We start from the raw sequence: 25982 nt of genomic DNA, 5'->3' as shown, positions 1-25982 counted from the left end.
CACGAAGCTCACGTGTTTACCTTGTGCATTGGAGGCCGGTGGTGGGGGGAGGGGTCAATAAAGAGTAGCTACCAGATTTCGTCATAAAACCGCGACCAGACAGGCGGCGCCATCTTCGAACTTGGACTTCCGGAAGGACTTTGGTGAGGGTAAGTGTACCGCAACGGGGTGTGCGGGGGCCCCACGATTACTCCTCCTCCTCCTTTTCCCATCGCACTAAGATATTGGGAACCGACTCCCGACTCTGCTGTTCCTTCTCTGCATAGCATCGCGACCTCCAGCCCCCGCGCTGCTACAGAAACTATCACACACCCCACCTCCTTTTCTGTATTGCAACCGGACATTCCTCAGCCCTGCTAATCACGGCTCTTGCCTTCTTCCCCGACGCGGTGCGGTAGCACGGCATCCTGTGTCCCGGCCGCGGCGCTGCTTACATTGCATCCGTCGGACTCAGCGAAGCTATAGTAGTTCTGAGCCTCAGGAAACTCAGGGCTCGCTCTCAGCGCAGGCTAGTGGTGGAGGCTGTCCCCACACCCATGACTGAAGAAGGGCAGGCGATCACTCCTAGAGTGGTAGCGGATTAGTCTCACCGTGCTGTGTCCCAGCCTCTTCCTCCATGAGGCTCTTCTAACCCCGGGGTTGTGCCCGCCGCGCTCCAACCCCATTGGCGCAGCCAAGGGCCAGTTATGTTTCCCTTCTGGTGCTTTTATCCCGCGGCAAGTAGGCTGTCTGCTGGGGAAGGCGGAGGAGGCGACTTCAGCCCCACCCGTGGTAACTCACTTTGTTAGAGAGGTGTAGTGTGTTTGGCAAAGCCTCTTCGATCTAGCGGCATATTGTTAAACAAACTTCAGCCATTCCTCTTCCTTGGTTACTTTTTGCCGTCCCTTCTTATCTAATATACTATTATTTTCTTAATAGTTTTATTTAAATTGTTTTTCAAGTTTAAGTGCTTTAGTCTCAGTCTGAGCAAGACATATGAAACCGTGGGTTTGAAGGACTACGGAGTTTTTTGTTTTTTTGAGAGCGAGCGCGCGCGCGGAGGGGCGTCGGGGGGAGGGGCGCCGGGGAAGGGAATCTTAAACTGGCTGCAAGCCCAGCGGGGAGCCGGATTCCAGAGCTCGGTCTCACGACCCTGAGATCACGACCTGAACAGAAATCAAGAGTGGGAGGCTTTACAGGCTGGGCTACACAGGCGCCCCCACGGGCTAGTTTTTCATACAAGTTAAAATAAACACAGTTAAAGTCGTACATTTTTGTATCTCTAAAATCGTCTTGCATACCACTAGCTGCGCCATCGGAACATTTTGGGAAACAGTGTATTAGACAAAAGTGCTTAAAGTAATTCCATACTTCAGGAACCGTGTTAACTGGTTATTTTCCTTGACTGGGGAAATCCTGGCACCCTTGAGGCAGTATTCCAAACAAGTTGAGGTGCAAATGTAAACTTCTATAAACGGTAGCACCAATTAAACATCCCTTCCTTTACTTGTGTTTAGAATTTGTGTTGTGAAATCATAAATGGAAATTAACCACGATAGCCTGCTGCTGCCTTCTACAGGAGTGAATCCTTATAGGAATTTTTTGCAGCTTGAGGAGTTAGTCATTAAATCAGCAAAGTTTAATTATTGCGCTTACCATGTACCAGGTTCTGGATTCAGTAGTGAATCAGGCAAGATTCTTACAAAACTTTCAAGTGAAGTAGATATGAAATAAGTAAAAACGCATGTTTCTTATCATAAGAGAATTCCACATGGACTGAAGAGCTACATTTAAGGGCACCTGGGTGGCTCAGTCAGTTTAGCGTCTGCCTTTGGCTCAGGTCATAATCCCAGAATCCTGGGGTGGAGTCCCATATTGGGCTCCCTGCTCAATGGGGAGCCTGTTTCTCCCTCTGCTTGCTGCTCCCCCTGCTTGTGCTTGCTCCCTCTCTCTAATGAATAAATCTTAAAAAAAAAAAAGCTACATTTAAGATTCAAACTAGAGAAAGTATTAGAAGAAAATAAAATAGGATATGTTTATATTGGCAGGGTAGGAAATGGCCTTTTTAAGACACAAAACAACTCATAAAGGAAAAGACTGAGAAATTTAACTCAAAAATATAACTTCAGTTTAACAAGAAACATTATAAACAAAGTTTTTTATTTTTTTAAAAGAAGAAACAAAGTGAGGTACCTGGGTGGCTCAGTCAGTTCAGCGCCTGACTCTTGATTTCGGCGCAGGTAATGGTCTCAGGGTATGGATGGGGCCCCAGGTATGACTCCAATCTCAGTGAAGAGTCAGCTTGAGATTCTCTCTCTCCCCCTCTTTCTCTGCCCCTCCCCCCCAAAATAATAAATCTTCTTTAAAAAGCAGAAACAAAGTATTTGCAACATAAATAACAACTCCACAGATCAATACAAGATTGATTCGTCCTGTAGAGGTATGGGCAAATTATATGTATAGGCAATTCGTAAAAAAAATATGGATGTCTTCTCTCTCTCTCTGACAAAGAAATTAAAAAAAAAAAGTGGGTCCCTGGGTGGCTCAGTCAGTTAAGCCTCTGCCTTTGGCTCAGGTCATGATCCCAGGGTCCTGGGATCTAGTCGCATATTGGGTTCCTTGCACAGCTGGGAGCCTGCTTCTCTGCCTGCTGCTCCGCCTGCTTACACCTACCCACGTGCTCTCTCACACAAATAAAATCTTGTTTAAAATAATTTTTTAAAAGATTTTATTTGTTTGTGACATATTCCAGGTGCCTGGGGGGTGGCACAGTCAGTTAAGTGACTGACTTTTGGTTTCAGCTCAGTTCCTGATCTGAATGTCGTGAGATTGAACCCCGTGTGGGGCTCCTTACTGGGTGAGAAGTCTGCTTGAGATTCTCCCTCCCTCTCTCCCTCATGCTTGTGTGTGCATGCGCGCTCTCTCAAATCTTTAAAAATGTGTGTGTGTGTGTGTCCATATGATTGTCTTAAAAAGGCCATTTCCTACCCTGCCAATTTAAACATATCCTATTTTATTTTCTTCTAATACTTTCTCTAGTTTGAATCTTAAATGTAGCTTTTTAATTTTATTTTATTTTATTATTTTTTTAAGATTTTATTTATTTGTCAGAGAGAGAGAGTGAGTGAGCACTGGCAGACGGAGGCAGAGGGAGAAGCAGGCTCCCTGCCGAGCAAGGATCCTGATGTGGAACTCGATCCCAGGATGCTGGGATCATGACCGGAGCCGAAAGCAGCTGCTTAACCAACTGAGCCACCCAGGCGTCCCATTAAATGTAGCTTTTTTATTTTTTATTTTTAAGATTTATTCATTAGAGAGAGCAAGCAAGCATAAGCAGGGAGAGCATATACATATACGTATGTATATGCGTGTATATATGTGTATGTATATATGGATATGTATACATATATATACACATATATATGTGTGTGTGTATATATATATCTCGTTGGATATTTGTATATCCAACAGATAAAAAGAAGTTGCTAACTTCAATCATTATCAGGACAATGCAAATAAATACAATAGGGAAGAATTCTTTCATGCATTAGATTGGCAAAAATTAAAGATTGGCAAGGGTGTGGTAAAATGAGTACAACTATAATTCTGTGAAACACTGGATAGTGTTCTCCAGAAGAATGATGTGTGTGTGTGTACTGATGTGGAAAATCTTCAAGGCATACCTAGAAATTCTCTTAAGTGATAACCTGTTTAACTAGTTCTGTGTTAACTGACATTCCTCTGTAGAGTGTAGGGACCGATACTCATGGCACACTGTATCCTTGAAGCCTATATATAGGCTTTTCTCCTATAGGCCTGGTCATTCTATTCCCAGTGACTGAGTTGAATGCTTGCCAAGAATCATTGTGATGGTTCTCAACATTTTCTAATGTCAGTTAATTTGTTATCATATTTGTATAATTGTGATATATGTTTGAATTTTAAAGAAATTTGAGTATGAAAGAGTTATTGCTATTAAAACTAAGTTGAGGGGCACCTGGGTGGCTCAGTCATTGGGTGTCTGCCTTTGGCTCAGGTCATGATCCCAGACTCTTGGAATGGAGCCCCGCATCAGGCTCCCTGCTCAGCGGGAAGCTTGCTCCTCCCTCTCACACTCCCCCTGCTTGTGTTCCCTCTCTCCCAGTCTCTCTTATAAATAAATAAAATCCTAAAAAAAAAAAAAAAAAGGTTGAAACATGGCAGATAAATTGGTACTTCATTGTTACTCTTTACATCCTACATGTATTTACAGGTATTTTGTGTCAGCTAAAAGTTTTATAAAAACAATTCTAAAAAAGAAAGCAACTAAGTTAAATGCTTCAGAAAGAAAAAAGAGGTACATTTGCAAAGAAAGAAAGAGGCTGCTGAATAGGTGTGAGTGAGACAGCTGTAAATGATTGAGGAAAATTTGTAAAAATCTGAAACGTTGCTGCACTTGAACTGCCTCTCAAGAGAATGTTCCAAGAAAGTTGTGGTCAGTAGTCTGTGCTGCTGAGAGATCAGGTTAAACAAGACTGAGAAGTGTCCATTGTATTCGTTGACCGGGCAATTATTGATGACTTTAGCCTCAGTGATGAGTTGGGAGGGCAATATCCTAGTCAAAATGAAGCAGGGTAATTAAAACATCAAGGGCAGACAACTCTTTAAAAGTTTGACTGTGGGGCGTGGCGGGAGAAGAATATGGGTTAAAGGATTGTTGTATGTGTGTTAAAATGAGAATTAGAGACACTTATTTTTATTTATTTATTTACTTAAATTCCATTTATTTATTTGAGAGAGAGACAGTGAGAGCATGAGAGGGAAGAAGATCAGAGGGAGAAGCACAGACTCCCTGTGGAGCTGGGAGCCGGATGCGGGATTCGATTCTGGGACTCCAGGATCATGACCTGAGGGGAAAGCAGTTGCCTAACCAACTGAGCCACCCAAGCACCCGAGAATTAGAGACATTTAAATTTAAATGCAGTTGGGAAACAACCAGTTTAAAAAAAAAAAAAGGGGGCTAACCAATTCCAGTGTCCTTAGGGAGTGGGGGAATAGAGCCAGAACACAAGTGGAAGTTTGGCTTAGAAAGTAGATGAGGTGTTCAGATGCAGGTCGTGTTGGACTACTTGATCAGACATCGAAGTATGTCCCACACAATGGCTCTGGGTTTTGTTTCGGAAATCAGAGGTAAAATCATCTGCTGAGAATTGGGATCAGATGTTGGGGGAGAGGTAATATGGGGGCTGACAAGAGAGAAAGTGTGATTGCTAGCCCGCGGGCAGCTTAGATACACACGTAGAGTAAAAGGATGATTGGTTCATCCAGAGCTTAAATTTTGCCAGTCCTGTGGAACAAAAAGACAAGAAAAGAAGTTTGTACTATTGGCAAAAGTCTGATTAAAATAAAGGAATCTAAGCTGGATAGGATGTGGCCAACACGGGAAATTGGAGAGATCAATGATGGTGGCTTGATACGGTTGAAGAATAGATACAGTGGTAGCAGTTGAGCAGTCTAGCTCTAATAATGGAAGGTTGTGATCAGATAGTGGGATGGCTTTGTGATTTAGGAGGTTAAAAGGTTTTTTGAGACAACAAGGTCCAGTATATTACAGCGAGTGAGTAGCAGTGGTTTAGCTGACTGGTAGGAGCGTCAAAGGACAGTTTTTACAGCATAGGGAGGACTGCTAGTCTACCAGTGGTGTCGGAGAGGAACTGACAAAAGACACTGATCCCACTTTCTACCGTGGAGTCAGTGGGATGTGAGAGAAGGAGAAGCCTCTACTGGAGAGCCTGGAAAGCTAGAAATTTCAATTCCTGGAATTTTTTTCCATCCAGGATTCTGAATATGATTTAGGTCTCGTCAATCACATATGCTCTTGAAGAACTCAAATTTGGACCCGAGTTTAGAGAGGGGAGAGGCAGGCCAGGAGGCCATACATTTTTCTGGTTCAGATTGTGGCAAGGGTATGATTCTGGACCTGGGAGCCAGAGAAGGGTTTTCCCTGTGGAGTCGGGTCACTTTCTGATCAGCTGTGGCAGGGGCTTCTTGATTCACAGGTGCCGCCTCCTCATGGTGGCATTGGGGAGGTCCTGTGGTTCTTGAACCAGCAGCTGCCAGGCGACTTCCCATTTTGACAAGCACTTGTTCCTAAACTGTACAACCCTCCCCCCCGCCCAGCCCTCCCAGTGATCCTGTATGCAGGTGGTTCTCAAGCTTGCATGTACATCCAAAGAGTCTGCAGGACTTTTAAAGATACAAAGTGCTGGCCCCATCCCAGAGTTTCTGATTCAGGAGGTCTAGGACAGCGGTGCTGATGCTGCCCAGACCACGCTTTAGGAACCACTGATGTGAACCATGTAATACCCTCCAATAAATCCCTTGCAGCTGAACTGGCTAGAGAGGATTCTGTTCTATGCAGCTGAACCTTGACCAGTAGAGAGGTCAGATAACCATTTCATTCATGTCTTCTCTGTCCTTATCTACTTGATCTGTCAGGGGTTAAAAGAAGTAGTTCTTGTATTTCCTGAAGATTTTGCTTTGTTTTGATGATATGTCATTTGATGTCTAACAGTTCATGACATTTATCTTTTATACAAGTTGAAGTTTTATTTATTATAAAGTATTCCCTTTTTGTCCCTTTTAATACTTTTTCCCCTGAATTCAACTTTACTATTACCAACAAAACTCGTGTTTTCTTTGTGCCTACATCTGCCCTATATTTTTATATCTTTTGACTTCCGGCTCTTTTAGATATCTCTTTCAAAGCATATAGTTTGGCTTTTAAATCAATCCAAATCCAAATCTTTATTCTTTTATTTTTAATGGATGAATTGATCTTTGGTTATTGTTATAGTCATATCTTAAGTCATCTTGTACATTTTTTCTTTTCTTTGTGTTTCTTTTGTTTTCAGTTTCTTACTCTGTAGCCTTTAAAACAACTCCTTATGGTTCCAGTGGCCTGCTAGGCATTTTGGAAGCAATGTAGTATACTGCTTTTGGTTCTATTAAACATCCTTTTTTTTTTTTTTTAAGATTTTGTTTATTTATTTGACAGGAAGAGACACAGCGAGAGAGGGAACACAAGCAGGGGGAGTGGAGAGGGAGAAACAGGCTTCCTGCTGAGCAGGGAGCCTAATGCCGAGCTTAATCCCAGGACCCTGGGATCATGACCTGAGCCAAAGGCAGACGTTTAATGACTGAGCCACCCAGGCACCCCTGTATTAAACATCCTTAAAGCATATACAGACCCATGGGGGTTTCCCTTCTGTGATTTGAGCTATATTTCTCCTTCTTTGTCATAGGCAAGTTATTCTGGCCAAAAACCTTGCAGTTCTGTGTTACTTAGCTTTTTGGTCTGGGGTGCAGTGTTTTGTTTATCTCTTGTCAGTTTACTTTTGCCATGATTGCACAAGTGGTTTTCTGGGTTTGGGGGAAAAAAATGAAGAGGGGCGCTTGGGTGACTCAGTCAGTTAAGCGACTGACTCATGGTTTTGGCTGAGGTCATGAGCTCAGAGTCCTGGGATCAGGCTCTGCGCTCAGCGGGAGTCTGCTTGAGACTCTCGATTTCCTTCTGCCCCTCCCCTGCTCTGGTGCAGGTGTGAGTCATCTCTCTCTCTCTGTCTCTTTTTAACAGTTTTTAATCCATTCTTCAATGTGGGAAAGGTCTCTTAATGTGGTAGGATGTTCCTTAATTATCTCATAGCCTCCCCTCTTCAGGTAAAAGATTAGTGGCAGAGCGCTAAAGAACTTTTACTTATTGTTAAATAAATCTATTTCTTGACTAGTATTCACAAAGGTGGATGTTAGCTCTAGGCATCCTCCTTCAATTGGTCTAAATTTTATGTATTTATCAGCAGCTATTCTTTTATTTATTTATTTATTTATTACCATATAATGTATTATTTGTTTCAGAGGTACAGGTCTGTTATTCACAACAGTCTTACACAACAGTCTTACACAACACACAGAGCTTACTGTCTTACACAACAGTCTTATACAACACACAGAGCTCACTGCAACACGTACCCTCCCCGGTGTCCATCAGCCAGACACCCCTTGGTAGTTATTCTTTGTAGTCTGTTCCTAGGAGGTTTGGGAAGTTTAGGAAGATTTTTTTCACCCTTTTGTTTTTATTTTTTAAGGGGAAGGAGGTGATTCATTTCATTGGGTTTTAGGGAAAGTTGAATAATTGTTCATTCACTGCATTATCCTTATGAAAAAACTTAAGAGCTTTAAATTAAAATGGGTGAAAAAAGGTACACCTGGGTGGCTCAGTTGGTTAAGTGCCTGGCTTCGGCTCAGGTCATGATCCCAGGGTCCTGGCATCGAGCCCCACATTGGGCTCCCTGCTCAGCAGGAAGCCTGCTTCTCCCTCTCCACTCCCCCTGCTTGTGTTCCCTCTCTCGCTGTCTCTCCCTCTGTCAAATAAATAAATTAAATCTGTAAAAAATAAATAAATAAACTGGCTGAAAAATATAGTGCTTGGCACATAGTAAGCATTTAATAAATAAATGGTAGCTTTCTTTTTTTTTTTTAAGATTTTATTTATTTATTTGACAGACAAAGATCACAAGTTAGGCAGAGAGGTGGGGGGGAAGCAGGCTCCCTGCCGAGCAGGGAGCCCAATGCGGGGCTCGATCCCAGGACCCTGAGATCATGACCTGAGCCGAAGGCAGAGGCTCTGACCCACTGAGCCACCCAGGCGCCCCAAATGGTAGCTTTCTTACTGTCTGTTCAGTGCTAGCTGCGTTAGTGTCTAAGTTCCATGAGGGCAGGGACCTTGTCTGTCTTGCTTATTGTCATATTGACCAGTTCCTAGAACGGATAGAAGATGCTTAGTAATTGTTAAATGAATGAGTGATCAGGGAGCTTGGGTTTTTGGCTGGGGGTGGACAGTGGGTGGGGTGGGAGGAGAAAAGACAGGAAAGGAGGAAAAATCTGAGCCAGTGCAAATAGCTTTTGCCTTCTACTCATGTGTATGTCTCTGCAGGGGCAGCCATTGTAGGGGGTGCTGATGGATACCTGCGGGGTCGGCTGTGTTGCCCTGGGGGAGGCCGGCCCCGTGGGGAGCATGACTGTGGTAGACTCTCCTGGACAAGAGGTGCTAAATCAGCTTGATGTCAAGGCCTCTTCCGAAACAACTAGTGCTGAGGCTTCCAGAGAGATGTCTTTGCCTGCACCTTTGCCTGGATTTGAGGACTCTCTTGGTGAGAGGAGGCTCCCTGCAGAGCAAGAAAGCCTCTCCAGACTTGAACAGCAAGGTATGTACCTTGTCCTTTCCTCTTTTTATCTCCCTGTGCTTAGCTTAAGATGAAAGAGAGCAGGGTGAGCTCACAGGATCCTACCAACCTGGGTATGGTGTAATCTATTCCAAAGAGGTTTGAGCTCTGGTCCCATCTCACAGACCCATATTCTTCTCTACAGATCTTTCTTCAGAGATGTCAAAGGTCTCAAAGCCTAGGGCCTCAAAGCCTGGCCGGAAGAGAGGTGGTAGCACACGGAAAGGCCCCAAAAGGCCCCAACAGCCTAATCCTCCATCAGCCCCTCTGGTTCCTGGTCTCTTAGATCAATCCAACCCTCTATCCACCCCCATGCCTAAGAAACGAGGTCGAAGGTCCAAGGCAGAGCTGCTACTGCTGAAGTTGTCCAAAGACCTAGATCAGCCAGAGTCTCCACCTCCAAAGAGGCCCCCTGAGGACTTTGAGACCCCTCCTGGGGAACGACCCCGCCGAAGGGCTGCCCAAGTGTAAGGATTGTGGGGCACAGCTTGGGTGGAGGGCGGTCGGGGTGAAGGGTTGGTGGGGGCAGGTGTTGGAGAGCTGAGAGGCTGTGATGAGTTGTCAGGTAAGTGGGGGTAGCATCTGGGTTCTGGGGACTTGAGCCATCTTCTAGCTCTTACCACAGCAGTTTTTTATCTGTTGCTGAGTTTGTCTAGGAGATGGCTTTCCCTGCCTTGTATCCTGTCACGTTTTCCAGTTTCCTCCAGGCCTTCGTTGTAATTTTCCTCACCCAGTATCTATCAGTCTCTGTGCCCTTCCATTCTTCTCTGGGCTCTCACTGATCTCTGACTGCGGTAGAGTGCAAGTGCCTTGAACTTGGAGTTGTCAGACCTGGATTCAGATTCCACATACGTGATCTGAGTCCTCTCTTGGCCAAGTCCCTTAACTTCCCTAGATTTCTGGTTCTTTATCAAAGGGGGGAGGGGAAACAAATAGCTGCTTCCCAGGGTCACTGGGCAGGTCCACTGAGATAATCGGCCAAGTATCTGGAAAAGTGGGCTCTCAATTAAGTGTGAGTATGGCTCTGACCCTGCCCTGTCCCGCAGGGCACTTCTGTACCTTCAGGAATTGGCCGAAGAGCTCTCAACGGCCCTGCCTGCTCCAGTGTCCTGTCCTGAGAGCCCCAAGGTGAGCAGCCCCGCCAAACCGAAGAAAAACCGGCAGCAGGCAGCCTGTCAAGGTGGAGAACAAGAGGATGACACTGCGCGGGACGAAGACTTTGTTCTCCAGGTTGAGGCTGAAGATGGAGAGGAAAGCGAGGCCCCAAGCGAGAGCTCCTCTGAACCCGAGCCTGTGGTGCCTCAAAGCACCCCGCGAGGATCCACGTCAGGGGTAAGCTGAATGAACAAGAAGTGAATGGGGAGACAGGGGGACTGTTAGGAAGGTCTGCAGGGTGCCCCAGTGGAAAGCTTTGGCCTAGTAACTGATGGCCAGAATAAGTAAAGGAGGAAACAGTCGAGCGGGCAGGGGCTGGGGGGCAAGCGCATGAGGTCACCCCTTCAGATGCGGGCACCTGCACAGCACTAGGGGACACATGTGACTAAGACAGCCTCCTGCCTGGCGGAGACCACCGTGTGAGGAGGGCTTCACCGGGAGGGAACCAGAGGCTTCTGGTGTGTCCAGGAGGCAGTGAACAGGACTGGGCTAGGTCTTAAAAGGTAAATAGGAGAGATTGGTTTTCCCGGGAATTCCCGGGACAGGGCGTCAGAGCAGGCAGAGCTGTTGAGAGCTCTTAGCAAGTTCCCAAAGGTATAGCAGTGCCCTGCGGGACCAGCAGAAGGCTGGGGGCAGTGGGGAGGCAGTGGGGGATCGAACTTGAGAGGATGGAAGGACAAAGACTCGTAGGAGCTAACACGGGTGTTTGTATGTTTGTTGAATTGTGGTAAAATATACATAACATAAAGTTTGCCACTTAAACATGTAAATTATTTTGGGGGCGTCTGGGTGGCTCAGCCCGTTAAGTATCCAACTCCTGATTTGGGCTCAGGTCATGATCTCAGGGTCGTGAGATGGAGCCCCGCATCAGGCTGTGCTAGGCGTGGAGCCTGCTTGAGATTCTCTCCCCTTTCCCACTGCTCCCCCCACCCAAAAAAAAGTACAACTGAGTGGCATTAGCCCATTCCTGGTGTTGTGCAGCCATCACTGTTACCCATTTCCAAAACGTTTTCATCATCACAGAAACTCTGAGCATCAGAAGTTTGTTTTGTTTTGTTTTGTTTTTAAGATTTTATTTATTTGACAGACAGAGATCACAAGTAGGCAGAGAGGCAGGCAGAGAGAGAGGAGGAAGCAGGCTCCCTGTCGAGCAGAGAGCCCGATGCGGGACTCGATCCCAGGACCCTGGGATCATGACTTGAGCCGAAAGCAGAGGCTTTAACCCACTGAGCCACCCAGGCTACCTGCATCAGAAGTTTTTAAGGAGAAAAATAACACGATCAGTTAGGACAGTAGGTCAGCCTGCAGCGGACATCAGAAGACAGCTTTGGTTATCCACGTAGTGATAGTGCCTGGATCAGGCTGCAAAGCAAGCAAAGGTGGGGGATAGGTGCAGGAGACATTTAAGAGTATTAGCAGCACTTGGCAGTTTCTGAAAAGGAAGGAGTAGGAGTTTCTAATCTAGATGGTGCTCTTAAGTGCCGGACTTTGGGACAGAGGAATGGTGGGAGCGGGGGAGGAGTGAGGCTGAGCAGGGGAGGTGATGGGCTCATTTTCTGACACACTGAGTTGGAGGTGCATGTGTGCCATGAGCCGTCCTACTGGAGATGTCTGGTTGCCAGTCATGTGCACGAGACCAGTGCCTTCCTTATTTCAAGAACATTTAAGGGAGCACCCAACCCCTCAGAAATCAAGATAAATATTTTGATGCAACAAATTTTTACAAAACAGTTTGTTAAATCATTTTAACAAATAAAAGTAATGCAGGGCCCCTGGGTGGCTCAGTCAGTTAAGCATCTCCCTTGGGCTTGGGTCATGATTCTGGGTCTTAGGATCGAACCCTTGTTGGGCTCACTGCTCAGTGGGGAATCTGCTTCTTCGTTTCCCTTTTCCCCTCCCTCCGCTCGTGTTCTTTGTCTCATGCACTTTATATTTTTTTATTTTTTTAAGATTTCATTTATTTAACAGACAGAGATCACAAGTAGGCAGAGAGGCAGGCAGAGAGAGAGGGGGGAAGCAGGCTCCCTGCCGAGCAGAGAGTCTGGTGCGGGGCTCGATCCCAGGACCCCGGGATTATAACCTGAGCCAAAGGCAGAGGCTTAACCCACTGAGCCACCCAGGTGCCCCTCATGCACTTTATTTTTATAGTATATTTGTATAAATAAAATCTTTTAAAAAGTAATGCAACAAATTTATGATGAACAAAATATCAAAGTTTTAAATAAAGACAGGAACTGTATTTACTGATTTTCCTTTTGCCTTAGGCTCTATAACATGGGTTGGCACCACACTGTAAAAGTCTAGAATGTAGAAAAGCTGAACTGGGTAAAGTTTACATTTACTAAGATGTCAGGCCTAATGATGGTAGTCAAAGCCGTGGGCATGGGATGAGAGTCCCCAGAGTATACGTATAGAGGGTCGAGAAGACAGACTCTGGGAAATACCTTCATCACACAAACCTGTTGGAGGAGGGGAGTGCCTGTGGGGGAATATCAGAGAGGCCGGAAGACTAAGGAGACGCTATCCCATGGGACAGGGGTTTCAGGAAGCAAATGGGAATCCTCTGAACCACATGCCATGGAGACACCGAGGAGGGTGAACAGAAAATATGTAACAGGCTTTGCAGTTTTGATGGAGGAGTGGGAGCAGAAGGTGGAGAAGTCACCGTCATGGCGGCGACATCAGTCTTTTAAGATGCTGATAAGTCAGGCTAGAGAGGAAGCAGTGCCAACAAAAGTAAAAACGGGAAAAGCTGCCTTCTGGGGACTTTCTCTAATCTATAAAATTCTCCTTTTTTCCCATTTGCTCCTCAGAAGCAGAAGCCACACTGCCGGGGAATGGCTCCCAATGGCTTACCAAATCACATCATGGCCCCTGTTTGGAAGTGCCTCCATCTCACCAAGAACCTGTGAGACTTGACGGGGGCTGGGGATGAGAGGGTGGTGGAGGCGTCTAGAAGTGGGGCCAAGGGAAAGAGGGAAGGCACTCACAGGGCAGGACACTGAAGACATTCGTAATTAAAAGGCACTGCGTCAAAGGCAAAGAGCTTCAGAGCTGTGCTGTCCAACGTAGTAGCCACTAGCCGTGTACGGCTATTGAAATGTGATCTACACATAATTAAAATTAAAGGTCCAGTTTCTCAGTTGCACTAGCCACATTTCCAGTGCCCGGTAGCTACTTGCAGCTAGTGGCTGGTGTCTCTGTCAGCACAGACAATGGATCACTTCCATCATTGTAGAAAGGTTTACTGGAAAGCGCTGCTCTAGGATTTCTCTCCTCCTCCATTGATGCTGCTTCTGTTCCTCCAGCCGAGAACAGAAGCATTCATACTGGGAGTTTGCAGAATGGATTCCGTTGGCCTGGAAGTGGCACTTGTTATCTGAACTGTAAGTTAAAGAGACATTCTGAAGCTGGGAGGGGGTGACACCCCTGGAGACAGGAGGGTGACGGGGAATCCTGGGGTGGGTGAACCGTCCAAACTCACGCTGTTCCCTCCCCGCCCCCAGTGAGGCAGCTCCCTACCTGCCCCAGGAAGAGAAGTCTCCACTGTTTTCTGTCCAGCGTGAAGGACTTCCTGAGGACGGCACACTCTACCGAATAAACAGGTGAAGATTGCATGTCTCTCTGATTCTAGGAGATAGAAGCAGGAAAAAGGAATATGGAGAGGGATGACAGATTGGCCCTGTTTCCCCCCTGATGCTGTTCCAGGGGGTTCCAAGGGAGGAGTTGGATCTGGCTGGATCTGGTCAGCCCGCCCTGATCTGCAGTGCTCGTCACTGCTGGCCAGACTGAGGGGAGCAAGGGGGATGGACAGCCAGTTTACAGGTCACATCTACACAGAGAGACCCAGACAGACCAGCCCTGGGGAGAACACTGTGGTAAACCAGAACGCACAGCCTATCATCTTTGAAGGGGATCTAGAGCTGGACAGGCTTTGGAAGGAAAGGAGGAAGGTAGAGATGGTGGCCAAGCACTGTTCTCACCTGTAGACCATTCTTGAGACTCTGGCCCTTGCCTAAGCCAGTTCATACCTGCGCCAGCTGGAGCTCCCATTCTGTCCTCATTACCTTTTCTTTTTTTTAAAGACTTAATTTTTTCGGAGCAGTTTTAGATTCACAGCAAAACTGAGAGGACGGTGCGGAGATCTCCCATGTCCCCTGTCCCCCATCCCCCCTCTTCATGCACAGCCGCCCCCTTCCCTTACCAGCCTCTCCCACTAGAGGGCACATGTGTTACAACTGATGAGCCTGCACTGACCCGTCACCACTTGGAGTCCATGGGTTACATTAGGTTGCTGTCAGTGTTGTACTTTCTGTGGGTTTGGACAGATGTGTAATGACCTGTCCCCGTCATTATGGTGTCATACAGACACCAGTTTCACTGCCCTAAAAATCCTCTGTGCTCTAACCACTCCTCCTGCCCTCCCCTCTGACCTTTTGCTATCATGGATCTTTTGATGTGTCTATAGTTTTGCCTTGTCCAAAATGCCCCATAGTTGGGATCATGCAGTGTGTAGCCTCTTCCGGTGGGCTGCTTTCACTTAGTGATACGCATTTAAGGTTCTTCCACACCTTTCCATGGTTTGATAGCTTGTTTCTTTTTAGTGCCAAATAATATTCCATTGTTTGGATGTTAATTTACCCACTCACCTACTGAAGTCCTCCTTACCTTTTGTTAATTCCTTTCTTCATCCCATCTTTGACTTTTCTCTAGATTTAGCTCGATTACAGCACACCCAGAGCGCTGGGATGTGTCCTTCTTCACAGGGGGACCCCTCTGGGCTTTGGACTGGTGTCCAGTGCCAGAGGGGGCAGCAGCTTCGCAGTATGTGGCCCTTTTCTCCAGCCCTGACATGAATGAGACACACCCACTGAGCCAGCTTCATTCAGGTCCTGGGCTGCTCCAAGTCTGGGGCCTTGGGACCTTGCAGCAAGAAAGCTGGTGAGGTGGGGCTGGGACGCTGCCATGGGAGGGTGGTTGAGGAGGAGAGAACCTGGCCAGGAGAGCTGGGGAGGAGTTGGGAGGCCTGGATTGGGGCTAGGCATGGGAGTCCGGGGGCCTGGATTGGGTTGAGATGGGGTGGAACACAGGCTCTGGTGGCTCTAGGCCCCTTCTCCCTGCCCATTCTCCCCCTATGCTTTCTCTCCTCAGTCCTGGCAACAGGGCTCACTTTGTCTATGGGATTGCTTGTGACCACGGCTGCATCTGGGACCTCAAGTTCTGCCCCAGTGGAGCATGGGAACTTCCAGGCACCCCTCGGAAGGTACGTCCCTGTTGGTTGTAGGGTACCCTAGGAGTCACAGGCAGAACAGAGAGGCCCTGTGAGTTCCCAGAGTTGACAGCGGAGGATGGAGTTTTCCCAGAAAATCCATGTTATTTGCAGGGACCAAAACCTCAAAAGTTTTCTAAGAGCCCCTGACGGTGGCAAGCCTTAGCACAAATCTGGTCTCCCCCTCTAGGCTCCTCTCCTGCCCAGGTTGGGCCTCTTGGCTCTTGCCTGCTCCGATGGGAAGGTGCTGCTGTTCAGTCTCCCCCATCCAGAGGCCCTGCTGGCTCAGCAGCCCCCAGGTGAGTGGCACAGCAGGCAGGGGGTCGTGGTGCTGTAGCAGGACCTGTCTGGTCTCTCCTGAAAGTCCTCCCGGCCTAGCCTCTGGACAAAGCCTCACTCAGCACCCCACCCACTCTGACTTCACACCTCTTGTCCTCAGCCTCACTCTCTCTCAGCAGCCTGCAAGGGGTACTCTCTCCTGCCTTCTAATCACTGGGCTCTTCCAGCCCATTCCCCTTTTCTCCCGTTTCCCTACTCTGTGCTCTCAGGCTCTCCCCTCCTGCTGCCACAGCTGATTGGCTGTGTAAAGAGCTGCTAAGGCTGATCTCCCCTGCCACACACTTCCCCTTCCCCCAGTCCTGTGCTTGAGCTCTCCTGTCCCTACTGCCTCGCACACATGAACACCGGTCTCTTTGTTGGGAACAGAGGGAGAGAGTGTAGAGCTGAAGATGGGCAGGAAGAGGAAGGGGTTAGCAAAAGGCACCTCCTCTTTGTCAAATTTGCTTTTCAACTGTACTGAGTATTTAGAGAAGAGGGCACCAGGCTTGAGCCCTGAGAAGTCCCATATTTGGTGGTCTGGTGGGGGAACGGGCTGAGGAAGGAATAGTCAGTGAGGAAGTGAAGACAGATGCATGGACAATTCTTGCAAGTAGATTGGCCTTGAGGAACTCATAGATGGAGGGCGGTGCTTGAGGTGAATCAAGGGTCAAGGAGGGGTTTGGTTTGTGTGTTTGTTTCATTCAGTTGGAAGACTATAGTGCATGTTTACATCTGAATATGAGAATGACCCAGTAGGGAGAGAAGGTGGATCATTCAGAATGGGAGGAAGGAAAGATAACCAAATGAGCAAAGTTCTGGAAGAGGTGAGAGAGGGTGGGGACAGAGCAGAGTGGAGCAATTAGCCATTCTGATGGGGAAGGACAGACACACGCACAACAGAGGGGGGAAGAAGATGGGGGCAGGTAGAGGTAGGTGGATCAAGGTGCTGCAGAGGTGGCTGTCAGGGAAGTTCATTCTCAGATCAGGGGTGCTGATCTCAGAGCAAGGCAGGTAAGGACGTCAGTCCTCTGTTCCCAGAGCATCAGTTACCGCTCTTCTTCCCTCGCAGATGCAATGAAGCCCGCCATCTATAAGGTGAGTGAGGAACCTGCTACCTTAGCCAAGGCTCCATCTTCTTGAGCCTCCCTTTCTGGTTCCACAGTGAGTCTCCTTCTGCCTCTGCCCCCTACGGGATTAAACACTGATTTGAGACTTTGTTGCAAATGGTATGCATCCCTGAGTCTGGTCCTGGCTCTTCTGTCCCTGTAGGTACAATGTGTGGCAACCCTCCAGGTGGGGTCTATGCAAGCTTCGGACCCCTCTGAGTGCGGTCAGTGCCTTAGCCTGGCCTGGATGCCCACCCGGCCCCACCACCACCTGGCTGCTGGCTACTACAATGGTAAAAAAACAAAACAGAGCATAAGGGGCTGTTGCTCTTTAAACTTTATATATACTTGTTTTTTGGTGGCAGTTTCCTTTTTGGTTCAATGCTGGACATTATGTTTAAGCGATGTTAAAAAATACAAAGAAGAGGGGTACCTGGGTGGCTCAGTGGGTTAAAGCCTCTGCCTTCGGCTCAGGTCATGATCCCAGGGTCATGGGATCGAGCCCCACATTGGGCTCTCTGCTCAGCGGGGAGCCTGCTTCCTCCTCTCTCTCTGCCTGCCTCTCTGCCTACTTGTGATCTCTGTCTGTCAAATAAATAAATAAAAAATCTTAAAAAAAAAATACAAAGAAGAAAGAAAAATGTCACTAGAATTTTTCTACCCAGAAAGACATAATTAAGAAAAATGAACAGGGGCGCCCGGGTGGCTCAGTCGTTGGGCGTCTGCCTTCAGCTCAGGTCATGATCCCAGGGTCCTGGGATCGAGCCCCGCATCAGGCTCCCTGCTCAGTGGGAAGCCTGCTTCTCCCTCTCCCACTCCTCCTGCTTGTGTTTCCTCTCTCTCGCTGTCTCTATCAAATAAATAAATAAAATCTTTAAAAAAAAAAAAAAAAAAGAACAAATGAACAGGGGCACCTGGGTGGCTCAATCAGTTAAGCGTCTGCCTTTGGCTCAGTCATGATCTGGAGGTCCTGGGATCAAGCCCCGAGTTGGGCTCCCTGCTCAGCGGGGGGTCTGCTGCTTCCTCTCCCTCTGCCCCTCACCCCCAGATCATGCTTTCACTCACTTGCACTCTGTCTTAAATAAAATCTAAAAAAAAAAAAAAAAAAAAAAGAACATCATTTCATGGAGTTCTCCATGCATGTGTAAAATAAAAAATCAGATGGCAAGAGAGAGAATTCTGTAGTGATGGGATCATACTATATAAACTATTTTAAAGATTTTATTTTTACGTAATCACAGCCAACGTGGGGCTTCAACTGTCAATCCCGCAGTTAAGAGTCATATGCCTCACCGACTGAGCCAGCCAGGCGCCCCTACATAAGCTGTTTTAAATGAAAATACATGAAATTTAATTACACTTTAATTTTTTCAAAGAAAAAGACTGAGTGGAAACTGAGAGATGGGGTACGCTCCCCACAAATGTTCCTTCACCACAGAGACATTAGTTCCTTAAAGATACTCTTAAGGCTTGAAAGGGGAGAGAAAAGAATCATAGATAAAGAGCATTCTGGTAGTTGGACTCCACAGGTGACAATTTCATGGTTAGACCTCACCAGTAGTCTCACCTCAGCAGGTCAGGAAATGAGCACTCTCACGCTTCTAACGGTCCCTCTCTGTCTCTTACGTGTGCTTCTTTTGGTGTGGTGATTCTTACGTCATCAGGGTACATCCTTCTTGATGTTTTGCTGTCTGAATTCCCTGAGTTACAATTCTGCCTTAAAATGACCACGCACGTCCACCGGTCCGCCCCTCTCGGTCTGCCCTTGCTGCTCCATGACCAATCCGGTTCAGCTGGAGTTCGCTGCCAATAAGCTTTTCCAAGAAAGGTCCATGGGTGCTACATTCCTGAGTTTTTAGCTACAAATAGTTTCCCCAGCTACTGTTTATTAAATTCTTACTGTTGGGGCACCTGGGTGGTTCAGTTGGTTAAGCATTTGCCTTTGGCCTAGGTCGTGATCTCAGGGTCCTGGCATCGAGCCCCACATCGGGCTCTCTGCTCAGTGGGGAGTCTGCTTCTCCCTCTCCCCCCAACTCATGCTCTCTCTCTCTCTCAAATAAATAAAATCTTAAAAAAAATTCTTACTGTTCTTTGTCTTTTATTAGAGTTATGCTGTTGACTCCCTCCTCCTCTGCCAGCCCTTGTCAGGGGGCAGCTTGTTTGGGGTCGGCAGAGTTAGTTCCTGTTTGTTCATTTGTTTTCTGTTTCTCTACATCTTTTTTTTTTTTTTTTAATATTTTGTTTATTTGACAGAGATCACAAGCAGGCAGAGAGGCGGGGGGGAGGGGGGGAGCAGGCTCCCCACTGTGCAGAGAGCCGATGCGGGTCTTGATCCCTTGATCCCAGGACCCTGGGACCATGACCTGAGCTGAAGGCAGAGGCTTTAACCCACCGAGCCACCCAGGTGCCCCTGTTTCTCTACATCTTGTTGCTTTGGGCTCCTTGCCTGTTCTCTTTGTCTTAGAGCAGAGTTTGCAGACCTTTCTCTAAAGGTCCAGATAGTGAATATTTTATGGCTTGTGGGCTGTTTGACCTTTGTTGGAACTACTCAACTCTGGCATTGAGAAATGAAGGCAGCCATACATTAGGTAAACGAATAGGTGTGACTTTTCCCAGTCAGACTTCATTTACCAAATCAGGCCTTAGGCTGTATTTGGCCCAAGGGCTGTAGCTCGTCAACCTTTGTCCTAGAGGGTTTATGCTTTTTTTAAAAATCCCTTTGTTGCTATTTAGTAGAGAATAGAGGCTCTTGGGTGTACTTAGTCTGTCTTTCAACCACAAGTCCTAAACTGAGCTATTTTTTGTTGATGAGAGTCGGAGCTAAAATATCACGGAGGGAACACGATCCCTATATCCTTTCATAAGGAGGTCACATCTGAGGGTAAAAGGCAGAGGTCCTAGGAGCCCAGACAAAGACATTAGAGCAAAAGAAGAGAGAACTTGCCTTTAATACCTACACCTTCTTTCCCTATCTCAGGCATGGTGGTTTTCTGGAACCTTCCCACTAACTCACCTCTGCAGCGGATTCGGCTCTCTGACGGCTCCTTGAAGCTCTACCCCTTCCAGTGTTTCCTAGCCCATGACCAGGCTGTGCGTACCCTTCAGTGGTGCAAAGCTAACAGGTACAGGACAGGAGAGCTGTGGGGCAGGAGGGGAAGCCCGGGAAGGCTGATGCTCCCAGACTTGCTCAGATTTTATCTTCTCTCACTTCTCCCCTCTTTCCACAGCCATTTCCTTGTCTCTGCGGGGAGTGACCGCAAAATCAAATTCTGGGACCTTCGACGACCTTATGAACCCATAAACTCTATCAAGCGCTTCTTGAGTACAGAGCTGGCCTGGCTGCTCCCCTACAATGGTGTCACTGTGGCTCAGGACAACTGCTATGCCTCGTACGGCAGGATGCAGATAGGAGGAGCTCTAGGGACAGGCCCTAAGGGTTGGGTGCAAAGTGTGCCAGATTGTTGTGGGGAGAGGAGGGTTGAGAGTTGTTTCACTGAGGTAATGTGAATTCTGGAAGGAATTAGGGAAGGGAAATGAATGCAATCTTGGAAAAAGGAAAGTTTTATTTTGTCTTCCTCTTACAGTTATGGACTCTGTGGGATTCATTATATTGATGCTGGTTACCTTGGTTTCAAGGCCTATTTCACTGCTCCTCGAAAAGGCACTGTCTGGGTGAGCCCCTCTCTTCATTTTCACAGGAAAATGATTCCTTTACTCAGCTACTGGAGATCAGGAAGAGGCAGTAGTTTTGGATAGAAGAAGACAAATGTATGGTAACTGTATCATGAGAGATAAAAGTTATGATAAACTTTTTTTAAAAATTTAAGTTCAGTTAATTAGCATATAGTGTATTATTAGTTCAGAGGTAGAGGTCAGTGACTCATCAGTCTTATATAACACCCAGTGCTCATTACATTACATGCCCTCCCTAATGTCCTTCCCCCAGTTCCCCCAGCCCCTCACCTGATAAACTCATTTTTGTTTCTCTGGGTGTGTCTTCTGCTTCAGACTGTGCTGTTGTTTCCAGTTCACAGAACTGAAACAATATGAGTGCATGAATGAATGAAAGAAATCTGTCTCTTACTAGAGTCTTTCAGGATCCGACTGGCTTGGGACAATAGCCGCAGGAGATATATCCGGGGAGCTCATTGCGGCCATATTGCCTGATATGGCACTGAACCCAATAAATGTCAAGCGACCTGTAGAGCGAAGATTCGTACGTATATGACTGTTTAATGGTAGCACCATCTGTTGGGTCCTAATCCACATGACCTCCTAAATTAGAACTGTAAAGTAGTAAGATACAAATATGGATGAGGTCTCCCAGACCTGTTATTGTCCTGGGAAGTCTTAGTACAAAGTTGTACAGAATCTTCCCAACCCTAGTGCATCTGTGCATGTGTTTAAACATACTGCCGTCTTCCATCTTTAAGTCTTTCCTGCCCAAAACCAATTTTCTCTCTCTCTCTCTTTTTTTTTAAGTAGGCTCCACGCCCAGCGTGGAGCCCAACGCAGGGCTTGAACTCACGACCCTGAGATCAAGACCTGAGCTGAGATCAAGAGTCGGACGCTTAACCGACTGAGCCACCCAGGCGCCCCATCAATTGTCTCTTTTATTCTGTCTCCAGTATTCTAGGACCTAATCTCATGGTCTCCTTTCTAGCCTATATATAAAGCAGATCTGATGCCATATCAGGACAGCCGTGAAGGTCGAGACCATTCTTCTGCTTCATCTGAGGCCCCCAACCCTCCCAAAGCTCGAACTTACGCTGAAACTGTCAACCATCACTACTTGCTCTTTCAGGATACAGATTTGGTAAATTGAGGCCAGGAGAATGGGTGTGGAATTTTTTAAAAAGTAGAAAACTTTAGTCCTGGTACAGGAGGGCATTGTAAGGAGCCACAGTGCAAAGATGCGAGTCTAAGAAGCCGCTGGCTTTCTCTTCCCCAGAGTTCCTTCCACGATCTGCTCCACAGGGAGCCAATGCTGCGCATGCAGGAAGGAGAGGGGCATTCGCAGCTCTGCCTGGACAGGCTGCAGCTAGAGGCGATTCACAAGGTAAAAACCTTGTCTTTTATCTTCACCCATCTTCACACTCATTTCCTCCCAACTCTGGACCAATGATCAATGAAGTTAGAGATGGAAAGGTGGCAGAGGAAAGGAAGGAAGACAGCTCTGGCAACCTTATCTTCCAGAGCGTGACAGACCCAACTCCTTCCTACCTCTCTCACTCCATCATGGTCCTGTCCTTTCAGATTGTCACCCCATCCCTCCACTCCCCCCACTCCCTTTACAGCTAGGACTCACCCTAAAGCACCAGCTGTAAACATCTCCCTTATTTCCTCTTCTCTTCCCAGGTCCGCTTCAGCCCAAACCTGGACTCCTATGGATGGCTGGTATCTGGGGGACAGTCCGGGCTGGTTCGGATCCATTTTGTCCGTGGACTCACCTCACCACTGGGCCACCGTATGCAGCTTGAAAGTCGAGCCCACTTCAGTGCTATGTTCCAGCCATCCTCCCCGATTAAAGGGCCTGGCTTCCCTCCAACCAGCCATCGCCTTCTGCCCGGTCCTTAGTCGTGGTCCACACAGGGCCTTTGGAATGAAGTCTGCCAGGAACAAACGGCTCCCCCATGCACAGAGCCATAGGAACTGGGGGCTTCATTAATAGTGATGCTGCCAGACCTGGACCTTTAGACCTGCCTTGCCAGGACTCCTTAGATACCTCTCCTTCCACAGACTTCTGTCATCACAGCCCCCTGCGGGCAGGGGGGCTATCCCTCCACAAACTCAAGGCTCCTCAGCCTAAAACCATGGCTCATGAGTAACACTCAGGCCTGACCTAGGCTTGGAAGTCAAATTGCTCATATTGAGCATGTTGTGAAGTGGGTAAAGCTAAGTAAAGGTACTGGGTGTTTTTGAGACCACATGTGAGTGGGTGTTTGGAGAACTGCAAAGGGTATCCGCATGAAGGCTCCTGTGTGACTGTATTCTAGGATCCAGTATTGCTGCCTTCTCAACTTCCTCTTTCGAGTAACCAACACACAGGCCCAGGAGGGGTGACAGTAATTTATTGGACCGAAGCTGCTTATAGTACTTCTTTAACTGAGAAACACCACAAACACCCTACCAGTAGAACAGTGGCTCAGATCTTACTTGCTCCTGCTTATGAGATATTCCCAATCACTGGTCGTCTGACCCTACTTGAACACTCCAAGGCAGTCATGTTTTAAAAAACCTTCCTTTATATCAAGTCAAAGAGTATACTTCTATATAATTTCACCATGGGTATTAGGAAATCTAGTCATTTTCCCCTGTGATTGCCCTTTTAAGTATATTTAAAAATAGCTATCATGTGTTTCCCAAGTCTTTTCTTCTCTAGATTAAATATCTTCAGTTACTTTAACCATTCTTTACACGTCATGATTTTTGGTCCTTTTTGATAATGTCCCACTGTTGACTTATTAAACATGTCTAGCTACTTTATTTCAAATCTCTATATAGGAGGTGTTTAAAACCCAAGTAATGTAATGTATTGTTTTATCTCCTCTTATTACAGTTCTCTTGGGGGAAACTGCGGACTCATAGGGACTGCAGTACTGCCTCTGAACCAAAGACAGACCCCAGCAATGAGAAACAGGCAAACCATAGTGTATGGGAGTACAGTCAAGTTTGCAGGAAGTAGTGAGATGACCTCAGGAAATCGAGAAAAATACGTAACCAGCTCCAGCCAAGGGAGTGGAGATTAATTTAGTGCCTACATGGAACAAAACCCACTGGCAAGGGAGTGGAGATTAATTTAGTGCCTACATGGAACAAAACCCACTGGCACTGTGGTCTGGTTGGCCAAATATATGGGAACAGCTTTCTGCCTCTTGGGTGTAGGGAATTTATCGTATCTCAAGAAGAAAGGTATCAAGCAGTTCAGTTTCCTTCCTGTACAGAAGAGGAAACAGAACCCGGAGACAACCAGACTGTTAGCGGCAGAGAGATCACAACCCTGTCAGTGCAAAAGAGGCAAGTATTGTACCATCATACTGTATGTAATCAAGCTCAGGTTAAGCCAGGTTTATTTTTGAGCTGACTGATAGGGAAGTGCCTTCATTGCAGAGAAGCTTTGCTTCTCCACGGCAGCCCCTTGGCATTGCATTATGGAATTCCACTTTCAGTGGCAGAAAAGATGGGACCTGGGGACCCATGCTGTTGAGGCTGCAGGTTGGTGCCAGCAGCCCTGCTTCTGCTGCTGACTCTTAGCCTTGGTCTCTAACTCCAAAAGAATATCAGGAGAATGCTTTCAGCCCTTGCTCGCTCTCTCTACCATAAACTCTTTTCTCTGAAGGCCATTCTACTTCAACCTTCCCTCCCAATATATACACTTTATACTATAATCTATGGATTCCTGTATTTCACTTCCTGTACCTTTGCTCCCACGGTTCCTCCGTCATCTCCACATAAACCCCATTCATTCTTCAAGATCCCAGCTCAAATCTCACCTTTTACCGAGGAGCTTCCCAGATTTCTCTAGTAAGAATTCTCCCTCCCCATGAATTCTCAAGAGGGAAGGGGAAAAGAGGGTAAATCAAGTGTTTATTTAAACATTTGATCTATTTCAGGTGTTTTGCATATGTTACTTAATCATATGAGGTAGATACTGCCCCATTTTAACTGTAAAGATAAAATTCTGAGAGTTTGAGCAGTCTGAAAAAGATCACTTTACTATGTAGTAGTGCTGGGATTTGAACGTAGACAGTCTGACTTCAGAGAACAACTTTCTAACCTACAACATTTGGTCTATTACTTTTACTAATGTAAATTCACTCCTGGCATGGTGTTCTGAATATAGGAGCCTTGATTGAAGTGTTTGTGACATCAAATTATCTTGCTTCCTCTTTGTGTTTCTCCAGTACCTGTGACAGGATTTTCCCTGTCTTAATCATATAGGCATTGAGTAAATAGGAGCTAGAGCTAGTCAGGTGGGAACCTGAAAGTCAGGGATGGCTGCTTCCTGAAGTGTGGGTTCCCTGGATATAGTTAAGCAAAGGCTTCCAGCCTGAAAAATCTGCCAGGGATCTTAGAGTAGTTTTTGCCACCCTTGAAAGGATGTTGCAACTATATTAGCAAGATTTTAGAATGTTAAAGCTGAAAAGGAAGATTAAGAAACCACATAATCTAGAAATTTACAAACAGGTCTATTTGTGAACCCCTTTGTTTAAAAGTGGCTCTTTCTAAAATAATTTTTTAAACTGAGGTAAAGAAGAACCTGTAGTGAGTGATACCTCCCAAAAACATCTCGTAAACCCCTAACATTGAGGAGCCCAGTGTGATAAACATAGTCTAACAGATGAGGAACCTTAAGTTGAAGTGTAATGACGAACAGGCTGCAGAGCCCACTAGTTACAAAGCCAGTACGCGGATTCTGAGGTTCTGGAATCCCGTGCTTTCCATGGAGGGGTCCTCTTTACGCAGCATCTCTAAAGGCCATTGTGGACGAAGACTGAACTAGTGCTAAGAGGATGACAACTTTTACCCATGCAGGAGCTCACAAGGCTAGTGAAGAACCCAGGGACACTGAAAAAATAACGCACCTAACTACGGCTTATGGTTTCTAAGTTGATTTTCGAGACCGAGAAGGGCGTCAGCACCTTGGCCAGTTCCAGGGTGCGGGAGCAGTGAGGGTCTATCCAGGTTAAGAAGCCAGGGCTTCGGGGGAGAGGGGAATAGGGAGGCAGAGGTCGGACCCAAGTGGGAACTATGGAAGGCGGGACCCTCACCGAGACCCCGCGCGGTCCACTTCAAAAAGGGGTTGCTCACACACCGACAGCTGAGCGGTCCTCCACGAGTATTACGCTCAGTCCACTCCCACTCCTGCGGCGGGGGAGGGGGAGAGTTCCGGGG

The 25982-nt window shown here is 46.9% G+C and overlaps 1 protein-coding gene across 1 annotated transcript; it reads left to right on the top strand.

The window, feature by feature from the left end:
* On the top strand, positions 1-24942 carry GTF3C2 (general transcription factor IIIC subunit 2). The gene is made up of 19 exons (XM_080812941.1): positions 1-149; positions 8951-9221; positions 9385-9706; positions 10286-10571; positions 13208-13302; positions 13703-13780; positions 13901-13999; positions 15108-15335; positions 15546-15657; positions 15854-15962; positions 17051-17076; positions 17251-17380; positions 20065-20209; positions 20315-20476; positions 20672-20759; positions 21175-21303; positions 21751-21903; positions 22039-22146; positions 22446-24942. Exons 2-19 carry the CDS (start codon positions 8975-8977, stop codon positions 22662-22664), a joined length of 2736 nt encoding a protein of 911 aa, XP_080669067.1. The 5' UTR covers positions 1-149; positions 8951-8974; the 3' UTR covers positions 22665-24942.
* Positions 24943-25982: the final 1040 nt, after the last annotated feature.

Source organism: Martes martes (genome assembly GCF_963455335.1).
Source record: "Martes martes genome assembly, chromosome: 9".
In the NCBI taxonomy this organism is placed as follows: domain Eukaryota; kingdom Metazoa; phylum Chordata; class Mammalia; order Carnivora; family Mustelidae; genus Martes; species Martes martes.
The sequence above is the reverse complement of the archived record's forward strand: the minus strand, read 5'-3'. Positions and strand labels throughout refer to the sequence as shown.

Excerpts from the sequence above, each read along its gene's own strand:
- GTF3C2 (XM_080812941.1), top strand. The coding sequence starts at position 8,975 with ATGGATACCTGCGGGGTCGGCTGTGTTGCCCTGGGGGAGGCCGGCCCC. Across the intron at positions 10,572-13,207 it reads CGCGAGGATCCACGTCAGGG|AAGCAGAAGCCACACTGCCG; the intron begins GTAAGCTGAATG and ends TTTGCTCCTCAG. Across the intron at positions 20,210-20,314 it reads CAGTGGTGCAAAGCTAACAG|CCATTTCCTTGTCTCTGCGG; the intron begins GTACAGGACAGG and ends CTCTTTCCACAG.